Source organism: Zophobas morio, unplaced genomic scaffold, assembly GCF_036711695.1.
Source record: "Zophobas morio isolate AGI-343-1 ecotype UQ-CSIRO unplaced genomic scaffold, CSIRO_AGI_Zmor_V1 ptg000024l, whole genome shotgun sequence".
Classification (NCBI taxonomy): Eukaryota; Metazoa; Arthropoda; class Insecta; order Coleoptera; family Tenebrionidae; genus Zophobas; species Zophobas morio.
This window is the reverse complement of record NW_026972129.1, coordinates 17,481,830-17,499,636: the sequence shown is the minus strand read 5'-3', so window position 1 is coordinate 17,499,636 and position 17,807 is coordinate 17,481,830. Positions and strand designations below refer to the sequence as shown.

General features: G+C 29.9%; 2 protein-coding genes, 1 long non-coding RNA gene and 1 other non-coding gene across 5 annotated transcripts; 2 read left to right on the top strand and 2 right to left on the bottom strand.

Annotated features, from left to right (window-relative positions):
- Positions 1 to 1,314: 1,314 nt before the first annotated feature.
- Positions 1,315 to 2,469, top strand: LOC135135534 (uncharacterized). 2 transcript variants are annotated; one of them, XR_010281587.1, is made up of 3 exons: positions 1,315 to 1,419; positions 1,514 to 1,617; positions 1,673 to 2,469. It is a non-coding gene; the product is annotated as an uncharacterized LOC135135534 (long non-coding RNA). The 2 variants fall into 2 exon arrangements; XR_010281586.1 differs by having other exon boundaries at positions 1,505 to 1,617.
- Positions 2,470 to 4,184: 1,715 nt separating this feature from the next.
- On the bottom strand, positions 4,185 to 6,438 carry LOC135135374 (uncharacterized). Its single transcript, XM_064064396.1, has 10 exons — positions 6,283 to 6,438; positions 6,027 to 6,226; positions 5,871 to 5,975; positions 5,653 to 5,823; positions 5,355 to 5,603; positions 5,159 to 5,301; positions 4,964 to 5,110; positions 4,658 to 4,908; positions 4,387 to 4,548; positions 4,185 to 4,334 (listed from the first exon to the last, which is right to left on the bottom strand). The coding sequence occupies exons 1-10, from the start codon at positions 6,398 to 6,400 to the stop codon at positions 4,186 to 4,188; spliced, it is 1,695 nt and encodes a 564-aa protein (XP_063920466.1). The 5' UTR covers positions 6,401 to 6,438; the 3' UTR covers position 4,185.
- Positions 6,439 to 12,750: 6,312 nt separating this feature from the next.
- Positions 12,751 to 17,790, top strand: LOC135135340 (alpha-tocopherol transfer protein-like). The gene is made up of 6 exons (XM_064064370.1): positions 12,751 to 12,820; positions 15,825 to 16,019; positions 16,069 to 16,290; positions 16,507 to 16,700; positions 17,215 to 17,431; positions 17,482 to 17,790. Exons 2-6 carry the CDS (start codon positions 15,845 to 15,847, stop codon positions 17,679 to 17,681), a joined length of 1,008 nt encoding a protein of 335 aa, XP_063920440.1. The 5' UTR covers positions 12,751 to 12,820; positions 15,825 to 15,844; the 3' UTR covers positions 17,682 to 17,790.
- Trnas-aga (transfer RNA serine (anticodon AGA)) lies at positions 17,074 to 17,155 on the bottom strand. The gene has a single exon. It is a non-coding gene; the product is annotated as a tRNA-Ser (tRNA).
- Positions 17,791 to 17,807: the final 17 nt, after the last annotated feature.

Below are 17,807 nucleotides of genomic sequence, written 5' to 3'. Positions count from 1 at the left end.
ATTGTGGTTCGATGCCAAACTTGTCCCTTTCCTTTTTTTTTCTTGCATTGCTATAACCTGTGACTACTTTTCTTTTATGCTGTGACTAGAATTATCCATGTCGATGACGTCATCACAAATTTTTTATTGGGTAAATTAAGAACCAGTCACCTCATTTTCTCGAAATTGCAAAGAATAGGCACGTCTGATAAAATACGAATTGTAAAATTCTGAGCATTTTGTTCGATTGTGGCTTAATTAATAATTTTAGTCCTGTTTTTCAAATCAAGTTAACTTCTACGTCTACGTGACATTCTTTCGATGTATAAATATAAAATGATGAATCAGTTAATTATTAATTATTGAAATCTTGCAGACGTTTTAAAGTTATTGTAAGCATGGTAAATTGTTGGTCAAAATCTATCTGTTTATTACCCCAAAAAATTTATGACGTCATCTCAAAATTTTGCCAAAATGTGCAAAATATGATGATTTTTTACTTGTGATTTATCACTGCATTCATTTTTTAGATTTGCTTAAACAGGTGGCTCAAAAAATTTAATGAATGAAACAATTTATTTTATTGATTAAATCAAGACCCAAGCAGCAGACTGTCGTCTGATTCACGTCAATTTTTGGTCATAACTCGTCGGCGACGTCATTCACCCAAAAAATCACGTGATAATGACGAGATTTTTATGACTTATTTCTGACGTCAATTAATGACGTCAAAAGACCGTCTTTTCTTCGTCATTTTTTATAGATTATATGATCAATTAGATGTGGGTCGTCGTATTCTTTAAAAAGTGGCCTTCATAATGCTTAATTATAACTATTTAGAGCAAAAAATACAACGGCTTTATTAGAAATGCACCAAAGACAAGTTTTTCCATTCTAATATTTTCTAACAAAATAATTATTTCTGAAAACTGGTTTACTCTAGAAGTGCTATTTTGTAAGTACCTGCTTGGCAAATTATAAATAGAACATCCGGGGTTGACCGTATAATTGTGAAAAGACCCTACCACACAAACAAGGTCATAAAAATTCTTTGTCCATTGTCCCTAAAACGGGACAAGATTTTGAAGAATTCCTTCGTCGAATTTTGATTTTATAAAGACGTTTATAAAGTGATAATGGTTACCAAAAAAATTAGAGAGTGATTTAATATTTAGTTTTATTAAATTGATTTCATCTAGTGAAAAAATAATGCTCAACTTCCGTATTTACTATACAATACATCAGGTGTTTGAGGCGTGCATTCGGACTTTCCCTTTTTTCGGTATTTATGTTTATTGCACTTCACAGTGAAGCATTCCAATATTTCCAGTTGGTTCTCAACCACCGAAACTTTCTCGTGTATCCGTTACTCACTTCATTTTTAATGCAGTTTTGTAAAAATTTCTGCGATTCAGTGTGGGTTATACTTATTTATACTAGGTAAGTTAATATCTAATAAAGTAATCATTTTAATTTTTACGTGTTTCTGTTATTTTTGTTAACTGTATGTAGATAACAAAAGCAGTTTTTTCAGATAAGCTGGAAAGACCACCATTAATCACTGAAGATACTCCCACTGATTATGAAGAACTTACGGTGATTGTTTTTGAAAATAAGGCGCCATAAAATATTGCAAAGGTATGTTAGTGCAATTTTTTATGAACTAATACTAATGAACATAATTTTATTCTAGATTTGAAACAAATACAAAACACATGTGCGAAACGAAAGAAATGCTAAAGGAAACGAGTGAAAAAATCTCCAACATGGAAAAGTCATCAAATCGGACAACTGAAAAAAAAAACAAAAATAGAAGTTACGCCGCCAAGACCACACCTAAACAAATTTTGACGAATTACAAGATTATCTTTGCCTATTAGAACAAGCAGATTTCTTTGTAAGTTAAAAAAATACAATGAATTCCAATTCATGTATACATATAACATAATTTGGATATTATATACAATACTACGATACTTTTTGTTAACTTACTAGTTATACATGGCACCTTTCGCTTCATTGTAAAAAGTATTGACAACGAGATTTTCCTGATAGGCTATACGTTTTTGTCAATGCAACCATTTTACGATTATCCGTTAGATTCAAGTAAATTTAGCATTTTTAAAATGCAGAATTTGTCTTCTGCTTTAAGCTGTAATCCCTTAAATTTAATAATAGCCAAATGCTTGCTATTGCCCATACACGAAAAAATGATTGTATTTCCATTAATCCATGCACTCTAACGGGTTTTTCTTTTCAGTGCAATAAATTGAGGCAAACTTAAAAAACTTAGGTTATTAATATTATTGTTAAAACAGAATTAATTTTTAACGGTACTTTTTTGTGTGTTGGGGACAGTCAAGTCGTCGTGAATTAGAAAGTTTTACAGTGCATTTTCAAATCAAGTAACTTCAACAATGCGATTCAATTGTCTTTTCCCTTTATTCTAGTTTTTTTTATATTTTTTGTAAATAGATTTGTTTGTGTTTTTAAGACTGATTTATAGTTTATTATAGTTTTCTTTTAATATTCTTTGTAACTAAATAGATTTTTTTGTGTTTTAAAACTGATTTTTCTTTAAATAGCATATTTTATTGCAACGCTAATTTTTGATTATATATTGTATATTATCCTTTTTTTTTATATTAATTATACTCTTAATTACCTGTATGTAGATTTGTTTGTGTTCTTAGGAGTGGTTTATCTTTAATTTGTTTAATTGACATATATTTTTTATTTGTTTATTGAAGTTCATTGTTGGTTGTACAGAATTGTAGTAAATTTAATTTTTTTACACTAATTTGTTTTAACTTTAATTAATATATATTTTGTTTTGGGATTTACCTGGTGATTACAACGAATTATAATATTTTATTTAAGGTAAACAATATAAAAATATAAAATTATTTCAGCGTTTTATTTATTGCATATTTTTTTCTAAAAATCAACATATAAAAAACGTCTTAAAATGGACAATAAATGCCGTCTCTAGGACGTCAGTAAATCACGTCAATAATTCGTTACAAAATGACGACTCTAAGACGTCAGTACATCACGTCAATAGTTCGTGAGAAAATGACGTCATCTAGACGAGACATTTGACCGTCATTGGTACGTCAATATCACGTGAAATCTTTGGTCACTATGACGTAATTGATGACCATTTATTCACGTGAAAAAGACGACATCATGTTGCCTGGGGAACGGCTCGCTCCATTTTCCCAGAAAATTTTGGAAATACAATACTGTTATTTTTCAATTTCCATTTTACACAAAAATGAAATAAGTCAGTGAAATGTAAAGGAGGTGGGCGGGGGTAAATTTAGCTTTTTTCTAGTTTAATAATCAAGCAGTAGCCCCGCCTATCCACCCCTTCTTCGTTCCAGTGAGTACTCTTAATAGTGTCCTATCTTAGCAAAAATTGATATGTAAACCGCAATTAGTTTAATCACGAAATTAAATTAATTTTATGATTAACCTAATTAAAAATTAAGCCATGTTATATAAACCCACCCTTTAAATGAATTAAATAAATTGACTTATTCATTAATTTTTTTGAGCCACCTGTTTAAGCGAATCTAAAAAATATGAATGCCATGATAAATCACAAATAAAAATTCATCATATTTTACACATTTATAGATTTATTCAGCAAAATTTTGAGGTGACGTCATCAATTTTTTAGGGTCGATGAGCAAATACATTTTGATTAAAATTTTACCATGCTTATGATAAGTTAAAACATCTACAAGATTACAAAGCATTCGGTTTTGTAGTTCCTGTTCCTGATTAAATCACTAAAATAAATCACGAATTCATTAATTTTTTTGAGTCACCCTGTATATCGAAAATTAGTCGAATTTTGGTTTTATCAAAAAAACAATCAGCAATTTTATACATGATTTAACTTTTTTTGAAGATTTGATTGGAGCGTAAAAATGTAATAACCTGAAGAATTTTTGAAAATAAGTGTGAGTTCCTTGAAAAAGTCGATAAAGTTACTATCTACAAATAATATAAAAAATGTAGTAGTGTTCTATTTAAAAAAATGCGTCGTAGTTGAAAAGGACATGACGCTACAACCAGACACTGGATTTAAATTTAAAACTGTACCGCGGCTTAGATTTTACAAAAAAAAACAGCGCTTTTTTACACTTTTTACTAAAAATAATGTATATTTTTCATAAATCTAAATAATAGGGTACACTACTTAAATTTCCTTTTCTTTTTCTTGATCGGTATGAAAACTAAATCGTCTTCTTGGGTATTAGCGGCTACAATTTCATTACTCTGCTTTTTAATATCCTCCCTTGTTAAAATATGTGATACTTCTATATTAAATCCTTCCAAAAATGCTGCACATTTATCGAATTTAATAAAAAAAAATTTTAATATTTTGACACTTACATTCATCATTTATCACTTCAAGTTCTGGTTCAGGACGGCGTTGTTTCATTAAGAATTCGTAGACTTTGTACGCTGCAGCGTTGTTAGAAGAATCTAACCTTTCTTTAACGTTAGACATTAAAAATTGCAATTTTGGTATAATTTCTTCAATTATTTTAACCCCTACAAAAATAAATAAATATAGTTTCTAAAAAACTTGTTTCATATTCATTTTTAAAATTCTAAATTTTGAATTATTCGAGATCAAATAACCGTGATATTAAATACCTACCATCATTTTCTTCTTCTTCTGGTTCAGGAATTTCCTCAACAAAAGAAATTAACGAACCAAAAAGATTTTGTTTCATCTCCTTTTGGGGGGTTGGTATTTTGATTGGCATACACAAATGTTGTAACTGTTTCAAGGAAATTCTTATTTTTGCAGTCAAATTACACATTCTGAGTTGTTTTCGGTTACACGTATCCGTTCTTTCATACTGTTTATTTATTGAACCGATTAACTCTAATTTGCTTTTTTTATATCTACAATAAATGTATGCTACCGTAGTTGCTACACTACCTACTGTTAATACATTACTCTCCAGTGGTTTCAACCATCGTGTTTTTCAACATGTCTCTCATAACTTCAGCGTGATTGGACTTGTTTAGAATAATGTCTCTATCACGTTCGCATTTTTTAGCCAACGCATTCAGTTTTTTCTTTTGTGATCGCTGCATCTCTAAACTACGACCATTATTGATTTACATTTGATTCTTTTTCTTGTTTGTTTACCTGGGATATATTTTTTCAAACGATGTAACTAGTGTTGTGTCTGTTAAAAGTTTTAATATTGTTTCAATCTTTTGTAAATCTCTACGGATTATTGCAAGGTCTTTCGATTCTTCAACTTTTGGTATGCATGTAGTTAGATCACTCTATATTAAAAAAGCAGTGTATATTATTTATATATTTTTTAAATAAATCTTACGTCTCTTCTTAACAACATTTTTAAATCAAGTTGCAAATTTTCAGCTTGTTCGCGCATACGATCTAGGTCAAACTTTTGTAATTTCATATCTTGAACAATGGCTTTCTCTATAGCTACAAATTCTTGTTCTCTATCGTGTTTATATTCAGTAGCTAGTTGTCCTTGTTTGGTGGCATTCAAAACACATCTACATTGAAACCAGTAATCATTTTGAATAGTCAATAAAATTCCATCAAAATATAGAGCGTCCTACAACATCATCAAACTAAACAACCAACAAAATTATCAAGATGCATACTTTTTTCATGAGATCACTTATCTGCGTGTAGGTCTGACGTATTTGCAAAGCTGCTTCTTTTTTTAAAAGAGCATCTTGTACCTTCCCGGTTATAATTTGGGCATTTTTTTCTTCCTTTATTTTGTCAAATCCCTCATATTTAAGCCTATCTTGTAACGCAGATTCCTCTAACTGAATTAACAAAAGTATCAGAATGCAAATGTAAAAACAAAGAGTACCTTCAAATCAATCAATTGTTTAGATTTTAGTTTCATTTGATAATGCAGCTTATCTAAAGCCTTTCGTTTAGTAAAATTAATTTGATGAATGTTCTCAACGGCTATCTAAAAACAAACTCACGCTATTACAGCTACAACATAGATTTAATAGTCAACTTTAGGTTCTAAATTCTGATATGCTAGTTGCAGTTCTTTACAGTCAGCCAGTATATTACGCAAATGTTGCCTATCTCCAACCACAGCATTATTTAATTCATTCCTATCTACATCGATGGCTTTACGCAAACTCTGGAGGCCTTTAGATTGTCTTTTTGTAGCAACGGCAGTATCTACTTCAGTAATCTGGCGATCTCGTTCTAAAATTTCAAAGGGTTTGTAAGGTTACACAATTTTTATAGATGAAGTCACTTACTGTACAAAGTGACTAGACCCTTGTATTGGGTTATCTTATCCTTTATTGTCCACTTGGGCGTCGACATGCCATGTTGTCGCACATTTTTCGCCGACAATGCATTATTTATAATATTCATTTTGAAAAAATAAAGTTTTATGACAATATGGTCAATAAAAAAACTCCTTTCAAAAATAACTTCAATATTAATATTAGATGACTAGATTTTTTTCGAAATCTCAAAAAAAACGCGTTTTTGACATTTCGTCGGCTGAGAATTATTTTGAACCAAGTCCATTTTTTCTTAAATAATAGATTTTGTATCATACAGTCTCCTGTTATGAAAATATAGTCTTTTGAAAGGGTATAATTTTATACATTTACAGTAAAAGCAATTAGTTGAAGTATTTATTTGAACCAAGTCCTATTTCGTTCGATTTTGTAGAATTATATTGTACCATGTTCTATTTCATATGAAAATCCAGCAGTATCTACTAGCCATTAGTGTTGGGCAGTATCTAGATACTTGTATCTAAAAAAAGTATCTAGATACATTTTTAGGTATCTAGTATCTGTATCTAGATACAATCGAATTTAAGCACAAAATATCTGCATTTAGATACAAAATTAATGGCGCAGATACAGATACATTTTTTCATTTCACTTTTTTTTCAGTAGTTATTAGTTGAGTTATACTAGTAGTAATTTTTGATACTTCATGTTGGTGATTTTGGTCACATAAACAAAAATAGAGATAAGAGGTCCACTAATAGTGTTCTGTCACGGAAATTTTCATATTTTAAATACCATCATTTCCTACATTGTAGCCTTCACTACTTATACATCTTTAAATATAATCCTGAGGGGTAATAAATCTAAGCCATGGTAAGATGGTATTTTAAAAACCATAAACCACAATTCACTATTCACTGCGTTTTACCTTATCCGAGGCAATGCATTTTATCTGTAAACCTGAGCAACCCGGGTCCGGTAGGCCCGCTGGTTGTATTTGTGTTATTAAATAAGAGTAATTTTAATAGTAAAAATATTTGTTGCAAAATCCATATTTCCATTTTAACTATGTTCTAAGTTTCTTGTTGTGAAAAGATGGCTATGTATATTAAAAAAAAAGGCAAAATATAAGTACCGCCCACCCGCCCTATCTCAATTCTGATGATTTTTTTATTCGTCATAAGCAGAGGAGTGGAGCTTAATTGTAAAATCCTTATTTTTCAACGAGAAATTTGCTTAAAACATGATGAAGTATTTCATTCCGAAAAATTACACCATTTTGTATAAATTTCGTGCTTTTTAATTATTAATTTTAATCCAGTAATGGAAAAAAAGAAGGCAAATGACATTAAAGCTATGCTTAAATATATGGCACAAACTGATCGTACATTCTACGAGAAATATTTATATTAAATTTCTTATAATAGGTACATATGTATTTAGTAGATTTTTCACAAATTTTCCATTAAATGAAGTTAATAATGTTTCCAGTTATTTACCTAAATATTAAATATTTTGTGTTATCTTAAATTAAAAATTTGTTTTGATATGTATGTATTCATTCTTGTTATTACAACGGACATGGTTCAATAAACAAAATTCTAGTAATATTTTTTGCACACTTTTGAACCAAGTCCATTTTCACTTTTTGCATTATTCTAAAATTATTGTTGTTATGAATATGCCAAGTAGTACGGCAATAAATACGACAATAATTAAAATATTTAGTAGTAATGGTAAGTATTATTTTGCATTACAAAATCTATAGCACACGATTAAAACTTTGATGGGTAATTTCCATGACAAAGTTTTTAGGGACTTGGTTCAAAATAATTCTCAGCCGACGATTTATTTACACGTAAATTTTATTTTTTTCTTTGAAAATTGTAAAGCGAGAAGTTGTAGAAAATTCTAAAAGTTGCTGCGGTTTGTAAATTTACCTTTATTTTTACTTTAGATGTCTAGATTTTTGAGAAAGAAAAACCAAAATTGTAACACAACGACTGCTTTGAAATTTTGCAAACGTTTAAGGATATAAACAAATTAATCAAAATAATTTTGTTTATCCCCTCCAGAAACTTAATGACGTCATCTTAAAATTTTGCTCGCTAAATCTTATTTATAATCTACAAAATTATAAGAATCTAGATTTGTGGTTTGTCAATGCATGCATATTTTGCCTATAATATGTCTCAAAAAGTACTATGAATAGAGCAATTTATATAGAAAGAGTTTAAAAGAATCTTAGGACTTCCTAGTTTTTTTTTAATCCGTATGTGAAAGAGTCAAGTGTCATTTTTGAAGTACGTAAAGAATTTTTGGGGTCCTTATGTTTTGTGTTTGTAAAGGAATTTAAAAAAATGTTTGGGCCTCTTATTCTCTTTTTTATATTAACTTATAGCAGATGTCAGAACAAAAAATAAAATTCACAGAATCAAATTTGATCGTATTTATCTAACTGGACTTGTGTAATGTGCTGCTAGAACGAGCGCAGTTCTGTTTCAATAATTTTAGACCAATTTTATTTATACTATTATTAGTTATACATAGCAAGAATATTGTTTTCTGTCAAAATAAACGTAGTCTTGTAGATTAACACAATAAAACAAAGGAATGCAAAAGTAGGTACAGTGAAATGCGTTTTGAAATGCCTTATATAATTTAAAGCTTAATAAAAAGCCAACGATGTTTATTTTCTTTGTCTTGAACTACATGTTTACGCTTTTGTGACAGGAACTGAAATCAAATCTTTCACTGTTTATTCTACAGAAAAAAGCTATATTATTTATTGTATGTATCTAAAATTAGCATATATTTCAATATACATGTTGTAATGTCCCGGTTTGAATTAAAATTTCGCGCTGAAAAAAAAAGGGGGGAGAAAATCGTTCAAACTTGGACCACCATGTGTAGAGATCTTCAGCTAGGGTTGGCCGGTTAGATAATTTGTGGATGTCACCCTTTAAGTTAGTAATTTGTATACAAAACTCACTTGATATACACCTTGTAAAACTTTTATGACTTACGCGGCTTAAACCAAACCACCCATAAGTCAAACTGGCTATTGTAAGCTTTATCCGCAAGGATTATTATTGTCCAGTGTTGCCATAATGGAGCTGTAAAGTTTTACTAGGTATATGTGAACTGAGTTAAGTTATACCAGTAAGTTCAAGGCCAAATTTTGAATTTTTCGAGGGTTTTAAAAGCTTGTTCATATGTTTCAAATATGGCGGGATGTTTGGGTTAACACAATTTATTTAAGATATAAAAAACGTTAATTTTGATGTGTATAGCATAATATTCTTGAGAGATTAATTACACTATAGTTTGGCTAAAATAACTACAATAAAAAATTGGTCGTATTGATATTAAATTTTTGCGCTTGCATAAAGATTGCGGGGTGTAGAAAAACCTCGAACCATCCAGAGGAACGTATGGGGTTTAAATAGAGGCCACCTTCGGAAACGGATTATTCAGTGAACGAGTCGAGTCCAGTGAATGTTGAGACAGTCCAGTCAAGTTGTGCCGGAATTATTTTGTACATAATGGCTGTGTAAATTTGAGTTACTAAGAAATAAATTGTTGAGTTTTACCAACTCCGATTTTCAATTACCGATCATCGTAACAGTATTATAAATGCGACAAAAGTGATATATGTTTTATATATTTTTTTGAGAAAGAATTGATAGGAGTATTTTAATCAGTCTCATTTGTTTGCTGAAACAATTTTATTGTGTGTCAAAAACTGCATTGAAATTGACTGAAAAATAAAAATTACGATGTTGATGCTTTTTTTAACATAAATAGTTAAAGAAATAGAAAATAACAACAAAATATTTAATCACAATTAAAATCTGTAAACATATGTATATAAAATAAAGTTTTTTTAATACATTTTTGAATAATCTGTATAAGAGTGTGGTTTACTAACCGACACGCTAAATCCTTTCCAAAGATGACTCGATTACAAATTATGTAGCCCGCCCGGTGCATGTGTCTCCCTAAAGGAATACGTTTAATTTGGAATATCAAATTTATCGATTTACCTTCCTTCTACAAAATGTTACTATCTTTAAAAAATATATTAAACCAATGTTTATTGATCTGTATACAATCTATGAAGACTTTTTCTCTTCAAATAAAATTACAAAAGACATACGGATTCAATTCCAAGGATGACTCTACTACAAATTATATCGATGATATTTATTAAAAAATATTTTTAGTTTTCTGGAAAAATGAGCGCAATATTATTTTATCTTTATCTTTATCTTCACCATGATTTTATCGTGCGCACCAAATTGAAAATAATAGATGATTCATTAATAAATTTTCAGCAAAAGTAAAACATACGTAATTGTGACATCTTCACTTTCCTATTTTATGTTTTGTGAAATGTCAATAAAACACAAAATTATACTCACATACGTCAAAATGACCCTATTAAAATCCTTTCCCAGCTTTCGCTCGTAGAACAAAAACTGGATAATTTTCAAGCGAACAAAAATACCATACCTCGATTAACTTACTTATTTACGAAGACCACTGAGGATAAAGTCACATCTAATAATTCTTAATGTGTAATTAAACATTTAATCAAAGATGGCGTTTTAGTTTTTAGAACCAGCAGCTTCCAGTTTAAGTTAAAATTACTTTTTACTGTAAATAAATCTCAATTTCTTTACTCATTAATGTTTTGATTATTATTTCAGTGTAAACTATTTGTGTAACAAAAAATTAAACATTCCAAGTAAATAAATAAATATAGACATAACTAACAACATGTCAAAGTTGTTTCTTCCATTTTTCAAGAAAATTTTAATTCATTTTTTCTGTATAAAGTCAGAATTTAAAGCATGTCTGCAAATTAATGGTGACTACAAAAATGTTATATTATGTCATGCCAATTTATAAAATAAGTCGAAGGCTCTTCTGTCCTAATCATTCTAATGTTGTGATTAGGTATTACTTAACTGTAAAATACATCCTTTGGTTATATAAATCAAAGCATGAAATATCTATCTTAATGAAAGCACTGCAAACTGCGAGAATATGAGGAATAGAAAGTTACCGGAATAACAATCAGTAAAAGAAGATTACAGCTAATATAAGAAAAAATCATCCCATTCCCACACTTACTCTATCATTTGCTAATTCATTATATATTATAGAAAACCGAGTTAAACCTCCTGTTAAAATAACTCTAAAAATAAATCAAAAAATATATACAAAATATAACTTCCCAAGATTCTTCTCATGAGTAGTTAAAATTTATTCATTAGCTCATTTTGGTAAGAGTCAGTTTCTATAAAAATTAAACCAAACAAATGCTGCTGTAGCAGACTCATTCGTAAATACCAGTCTGCTTTTCTTCGGAAAGAAAACGTAAAGTGTTACACGGTTTGTATACGGAGGATATCGTCATTATGCAAGAAGAACTTTCACTAGCACATTGAATGAGTAATGTCAAAGAAAGGTGATGTAATATCTTGTATAATATTGCTGGGTTAGTGGTACAGGCTTTGCAGCCTCAGGAAGTACAACAAAGGGGGTCATTTCATATTGTAGAACAAGTTACCATGTGTATTTACCAAACTAAAACCGGTGATGCGTTGCAAAATATATTTTGATTTTACTGATGTTCTTTAAAAACTATATAAAAACCAGAGAGGCAGTTTTTACTTCGAATAACAATAAAAAATTGTGCGTAGTGATTTTAACGAACATGAATTTATTACGAAACTGAATATGGAATATAAATCAACAAATGGTTCAGTCTGTTGTTACTTGAGAGCGCGTAAAACTTTCTCAGAACGGTAAACAATCAACTTTGAAATCTAATTGATTTCCTATAGGAAACTAACGTATGACCCATTTTTAGTTTATTTAATGTTTTTTGTCTTACGAGTTGATTATTCTTTTACATGTCTTTTCTGAGCAGCGCTTTTATTAAATAATCACAAAAAATGCTTTTGAATATATTATGTTTCTTCTACAAATGTGAACGACACCTATAATATTCTAAACTAGTACGAAAATTAAGTAATTAATAAAAAATCGCAACTCATCATACGAATATGATCCATAATTGCTCCAAAGTTGTTATGAGCTCTGTATGACACGTAACCATATTGAACAATCGCTTCCTCATCACTGTAGGTGAGTTTACATAAGATTAGTCTTCGTACATCCATACACAAATGCGATAGTTAAGTAAGGATGTTTACATTAACGCAATAAACCACTTGCTTCATTTTCTACAGATTAAACGCCTCTAATACTTCAATTAAAAATAAGATTGACCAGTTCATGCGTCGTGTTCGACTCTGTTCCCACCCAAATTTTCTTCTAAACTGATTTCAAAGAAAGAAAGTGGATGCTGTGCCGCAAGTGTCCGGAGAAATAGGAAGATAATGCTCGGGCAAATCTTAGCAGTGGGGATGAAAAATTACAATACACCTTAAATTAACATTCAAAGGTAAGTTAAGATCAGTGTGCTTCCAGCGCCCTGCTACTTAAGATAAATAGTGTAAAGATTTTATTTGGGGTGAGTAAGATTTTAGATATTGCTTATCTATCTACAAAGTAAGTGAAGATTTGCTCCAATCTGCGTTACGAATACCTAAATGGTTTATTGTAATTTCGGTTTAGTCTAAAATTAAAGCAACATTTGTGTTTTTAACTGAGCCATTTTTCAATCAAAATTTGTAAAGAAAAATGACAGCAAATTTTTAAATAAACTTGAAGTGAAAATTGTTTTGCATACTAACCGATAGCTACGAAAAAAAGTATTTCAATAAAGTTATTGTAATAAATGTCTAATTTCACGCTTTCTGTATCACATGTTTCCGCTTCCGTCTGTCTTGCTATGGGATTTTTTTTTTTAATAATGAATCTTAAAATATCGTACCGACTACTGTGAAATTTTAAATCCGCTTTAAGGCCAATCCGTACGTTTTTCTGTTATAGGATCTCAATTGATTTTGAGAATGTAACATCTCCATTATCACCAGGCTTATTGTAATTTCGGTTTTTACAATTTTCAAGAATTGTTATCATTTTAAGTCCAAATCTGTTTTAGTATGGTGCAGTTAGTTTCAGATTTTTTTGATTTTTGGAAGGACCTTTGCAGTTTTTTTTTATTAATATTTTTTATTTTAAACATAAGTCACTGCAAATCCAAATCCAAATTTGGTACATACATATCTTTCAAGATTATTTTTTCTAAATTCTAAAATTTTCGAATATAAACATAGACATAAACAACTTTTTTTATTCCAGTTTTTGTAAAAGTCAATTTTAAAAATAGATTGAATGTAATTTCTTAATTATTGAGTAGTCCATTTTTGTAGTGTCTATATTTCGATTAAATGAGAACTTTGAATTAGTCATTTTTTAATATATCTTGTAGTTACTGTTTAACTAAGACAAATAAAAACATTATTTCTGCTTCCATAAAACTTGAGAAAGTGATCTGATTAATTAACGATTACTACATATACAGGATGATGAAAAAATGACGTAGGTATATGCTCGATGGTACGTTATTAAAGATTTGTAGAACTCGAAAAAAGTGGTTAAAAAATCTCTGCACCAAACTTTTGAAAATATTAAACGTTAAAATTCAAGAATTAACTGTAATTCTGATTTATTTTACTGAACTCTCTTGTTTGAGACAGTTAAACAATTAGTTGTTAATAATTTCTTAATAAATACCTAGAATACGATCCACAACGTAATTTTTTACTGTTGATAGGTGTTATTTTTTTATTTTTATCGGAATTTTAGCTTTTCAATTAAATTCACATTGAAACATATCAGAATTGAAGTTTAATATTTTCGAAAATTTAGTCATCAAGTTCTTCCTAGCATACCATCGAGCTTACACATCATTTTTTCATCACCCTGTATGTTATATATACTGAGTACACATATAAAATCCATTATTAAAAAATATTGAAGATATTTACAATAAACTATCAAAATAACCGATTTGAATATTTTTATGATAAATCTGAAAGGCAGAAACTTTAATAACCAGCGTTTTCGAAAAATTACAAAATTTGATTTTGCCTTAGATCATATAATAAATTATTATTATATGATCTAAGGATTTTGCAAATTTTGTTATGTACTTTTTTTTATGAGAATGTCTGTAAGTAAAAATAAAAATATGTATGTAATGTAAAAGTAAATGTAAAGAATCGTTATGAATATTTTTGCACAATAATAACAGTGAACAATGAAGGAAGCCGTTTTCGATTTATTCAATAAAATAAATTGCCTCATTCATTAATTTTTTGAGTCACCTGTATAAGCAATTTTAAAAATTTTTAGTGGATTGATAAACCATAAGTAGAGACTCATCATAATTTGCACATTTTAGGTAGGATCTATTTAGCAAAATTTGGAGATGACATCAGTTTTTAGGGAGATCGTAAACGGATACATTTTGATTAACGATTTACCATGTTTTCGATAACCTTAAAACGTTTGCCAGGTTTCAGTTTTGCAATTTCAAAGTTAAATTGTAAAATGTAATACAATTTTGATTTTTAGTACAAAAATCTAGGGTACAAACCCAAGACGGATTATCTGTCTAATTAAAATCGAAACAGAAGAAGACAGAAGACAGACAGCAGATGGCAGACAGACAGACGGAAACGAGAAACCTATGTTTTCGTATTCTAGGGGTCATGAACCGTTGAGAAGTAAAAATATGTATAAAGTTGTAGTTTCTTGTTCTATACTCTCTTGCTTCCTCTCTACGTTTCATTGGTTCTACAATATGAAAAATTAAGTATCACGTTTCCGCCTGTCTATCGTCTGTCGCCTACTGCCGATTTTATTAGACAGGCAGTCTCCGAAACTGCTGAACATATTGTAGTAAAATTTAGATGTGTTTGAAGAACATCGTATCGATGGTAAAACGCTCATAAAAAAACACCAAAAATGTGACGACTTCATCTCAAAATTTTGCTAAGTAATCACATTTAAAATGTGTATAATGTGTATAATAGTGTGCACATATGATTAATTGATTGATTATTAATCCAATCTTATTTCTAACCTTGGGTATATAGGTTTTTAGAAAAAAAAAATAGGAGTACAATTTATCTTAAAATACAACATTGATTGCTCTGAAGTAAGGTTATCGTAAACATGGTAAATTACTAATCAGAATTTGTCTGTTCATACCTTCCACAAACTTTATGACGTCATCTAAAAATTTTCCAAAGCAAATTTAACTTGAAACGAAATTAACACAATTGCACAATTTTTGATATAATATACTACACAAAAAGTGGCAAAAAATTTACCATAAGCAACTTAACTAACATAACTCAGAACAACCTATCAATAAAAACTATTATCTGATTATTATGTGATTTAAAAAATTATGTTCGAACTTCAAGTTCAAACTTTACTTTTACGCATATTGATATCTACATCTATCTATCTACATAATGACATTACTTTGTAAGTAACAATTCTTAAATACAATGTTTAATGTTCTTTGGTCAACTTTAACTAATTTTATTTTTTACAAGAAAAATCCCCATCCACCACCATGTCAGGCCGCAAATGGGTAACAGAACCAGATGAGTACGTGTGCACACTCTCTGAAGAACTCCAAATCATGGCTAAGGAGGAGCTGCGCGAGGAGAAGCATAGTCGAGAAACCGCGCTGGCCTCCATGCGTGAATGGATCAGACAAAATCCTCGTATTAAAAATTGCAGAATGGGTAACAAAACAACAAACTGAAAATTTTTGTCTTAGAAAAACCATTGCAGATGCACGTTTTTTGCTACGATTTTTACGATTCAAAAAGTTTAGCGTTACTCTTGCCTGTGAAGCTTTGGAAAGATACGTACTTCTGCGTCAAACTTTTGGAGTGGCTTTTAATTGCCTAGATATTACTATACCAATGATGGAAGATCTCACCAACAGAGGATATCTGTTTGCTTGCCCTAAGAGAGACAGTAAAGGGAGGAGAGTTATAATTGCTCGTCCAGGTCAGATACAGTTTCTTGTCCGAGGAATACAAAAGTCTGGACTGGTATACCACCTTAAAATTTTAAATATCTTGCCGACTTGACAAAAAAAATCACTAACACAAATAGTCAGTCGGTAGAATAAAATAATAGTTATAAAAACTGTATGTACCTCCAGACTTGTACTAACATAACAATATCTTTGATTTAAACAAAAATTCATATCTGTTTTTAAAGGAGTGTTTGATCTCGAACAATTTACACAAGGTGATATGTGTAGAATCCACGGAATAGTCTACGAAACATTAATGGAAGATGAAGAAAATCAGATTCGAGGTTTTGTGCATTTTGCCGATGGTCAAGGTGTCGGATTCTCGTACCTTACTCTATTTACCATTAAAGAAGCAGTACGTATTGTGAAAAATGGAGAGGTGAGTTTTTAAATAAATAATACACATGATCAAAAAAAAAACGTCGCCTAGTCAGCCATGAAATTAATTTTTAATTACATATTATCAGTTTGACGTTAATTGTATTGTCAATGTAATTAAAAAAAACATGCTTGAATCCGAACATATATTTTTTTTAACGAACAACTGTGAGATCGCAGATCGTGCCCTCAAATTAAAAAAAAAATAATTCCATGGCTGACTAGACGACGTTTTTTTCAGTCATATGGTAATTACGTAGATGTAGAAATTATGAATTAAAGAATAATTAAATATAATGTTTATTACATGTAACAATTACTCCAATCATTTTATAATATGATAAAACAAAATAAAAAAAAGTGTTCGTCAATTGCGCAGTCGGTAGGATTCGAACCTACGCTCCCAGAGGGAATCTGATTTCTAGTCAGACGCCTTAACCGCTCGGCCACGACTGCTTATCAGACTTGCTGCAGCCATTAGTATAAACGGAAGTTCAACAATATTTAATTTTTAGAAAACATTACCCATGAGACACAAAGAAGTTCATGCTATTAACGTCCACCCTTCTATGAAATTTGCCCTTGACTTTGGAATGTCGTTAATTTCCGACAAAATTAAAAAACGTGTTAGAATATACACAAATCTTGAAGAAGCCATCGTCTGCGGATACTTGGAAAAAGATGTTCTACCTAAAGAGTATGGAGGGGAAGTACCAATGGCCGAAATGATAGGTAATAATACGAAATCCGTTGTTGATTTATAAACATTTTTTTTTTTTTAGAATCGTGGAAAAAGGAGCTAAAAATATCTCATCCTATTTTGATGTCCCACGACCGCATGGAAGTTGAAGAAAATTTATTCAGTGCAAAAGCGAAAGAAGGCGCAGTTTCTGCTCTAAAAAGAGGCGGCATCAACTGTGGATCTGAAGGGGATTCTTTGTGCGGAATAACAGGAAATTTCAGAAAACTGGAAGTTGATTAATTTGTTTAATTAAGTTGATGTTTAAAGTATTACATTTAGGACTGAAAACACGGTAATTATAGAAACGTATATTTTTGATACAAAATAAAATAAATTTTAATTAATAATAGGAGTAGTTTTATTGCA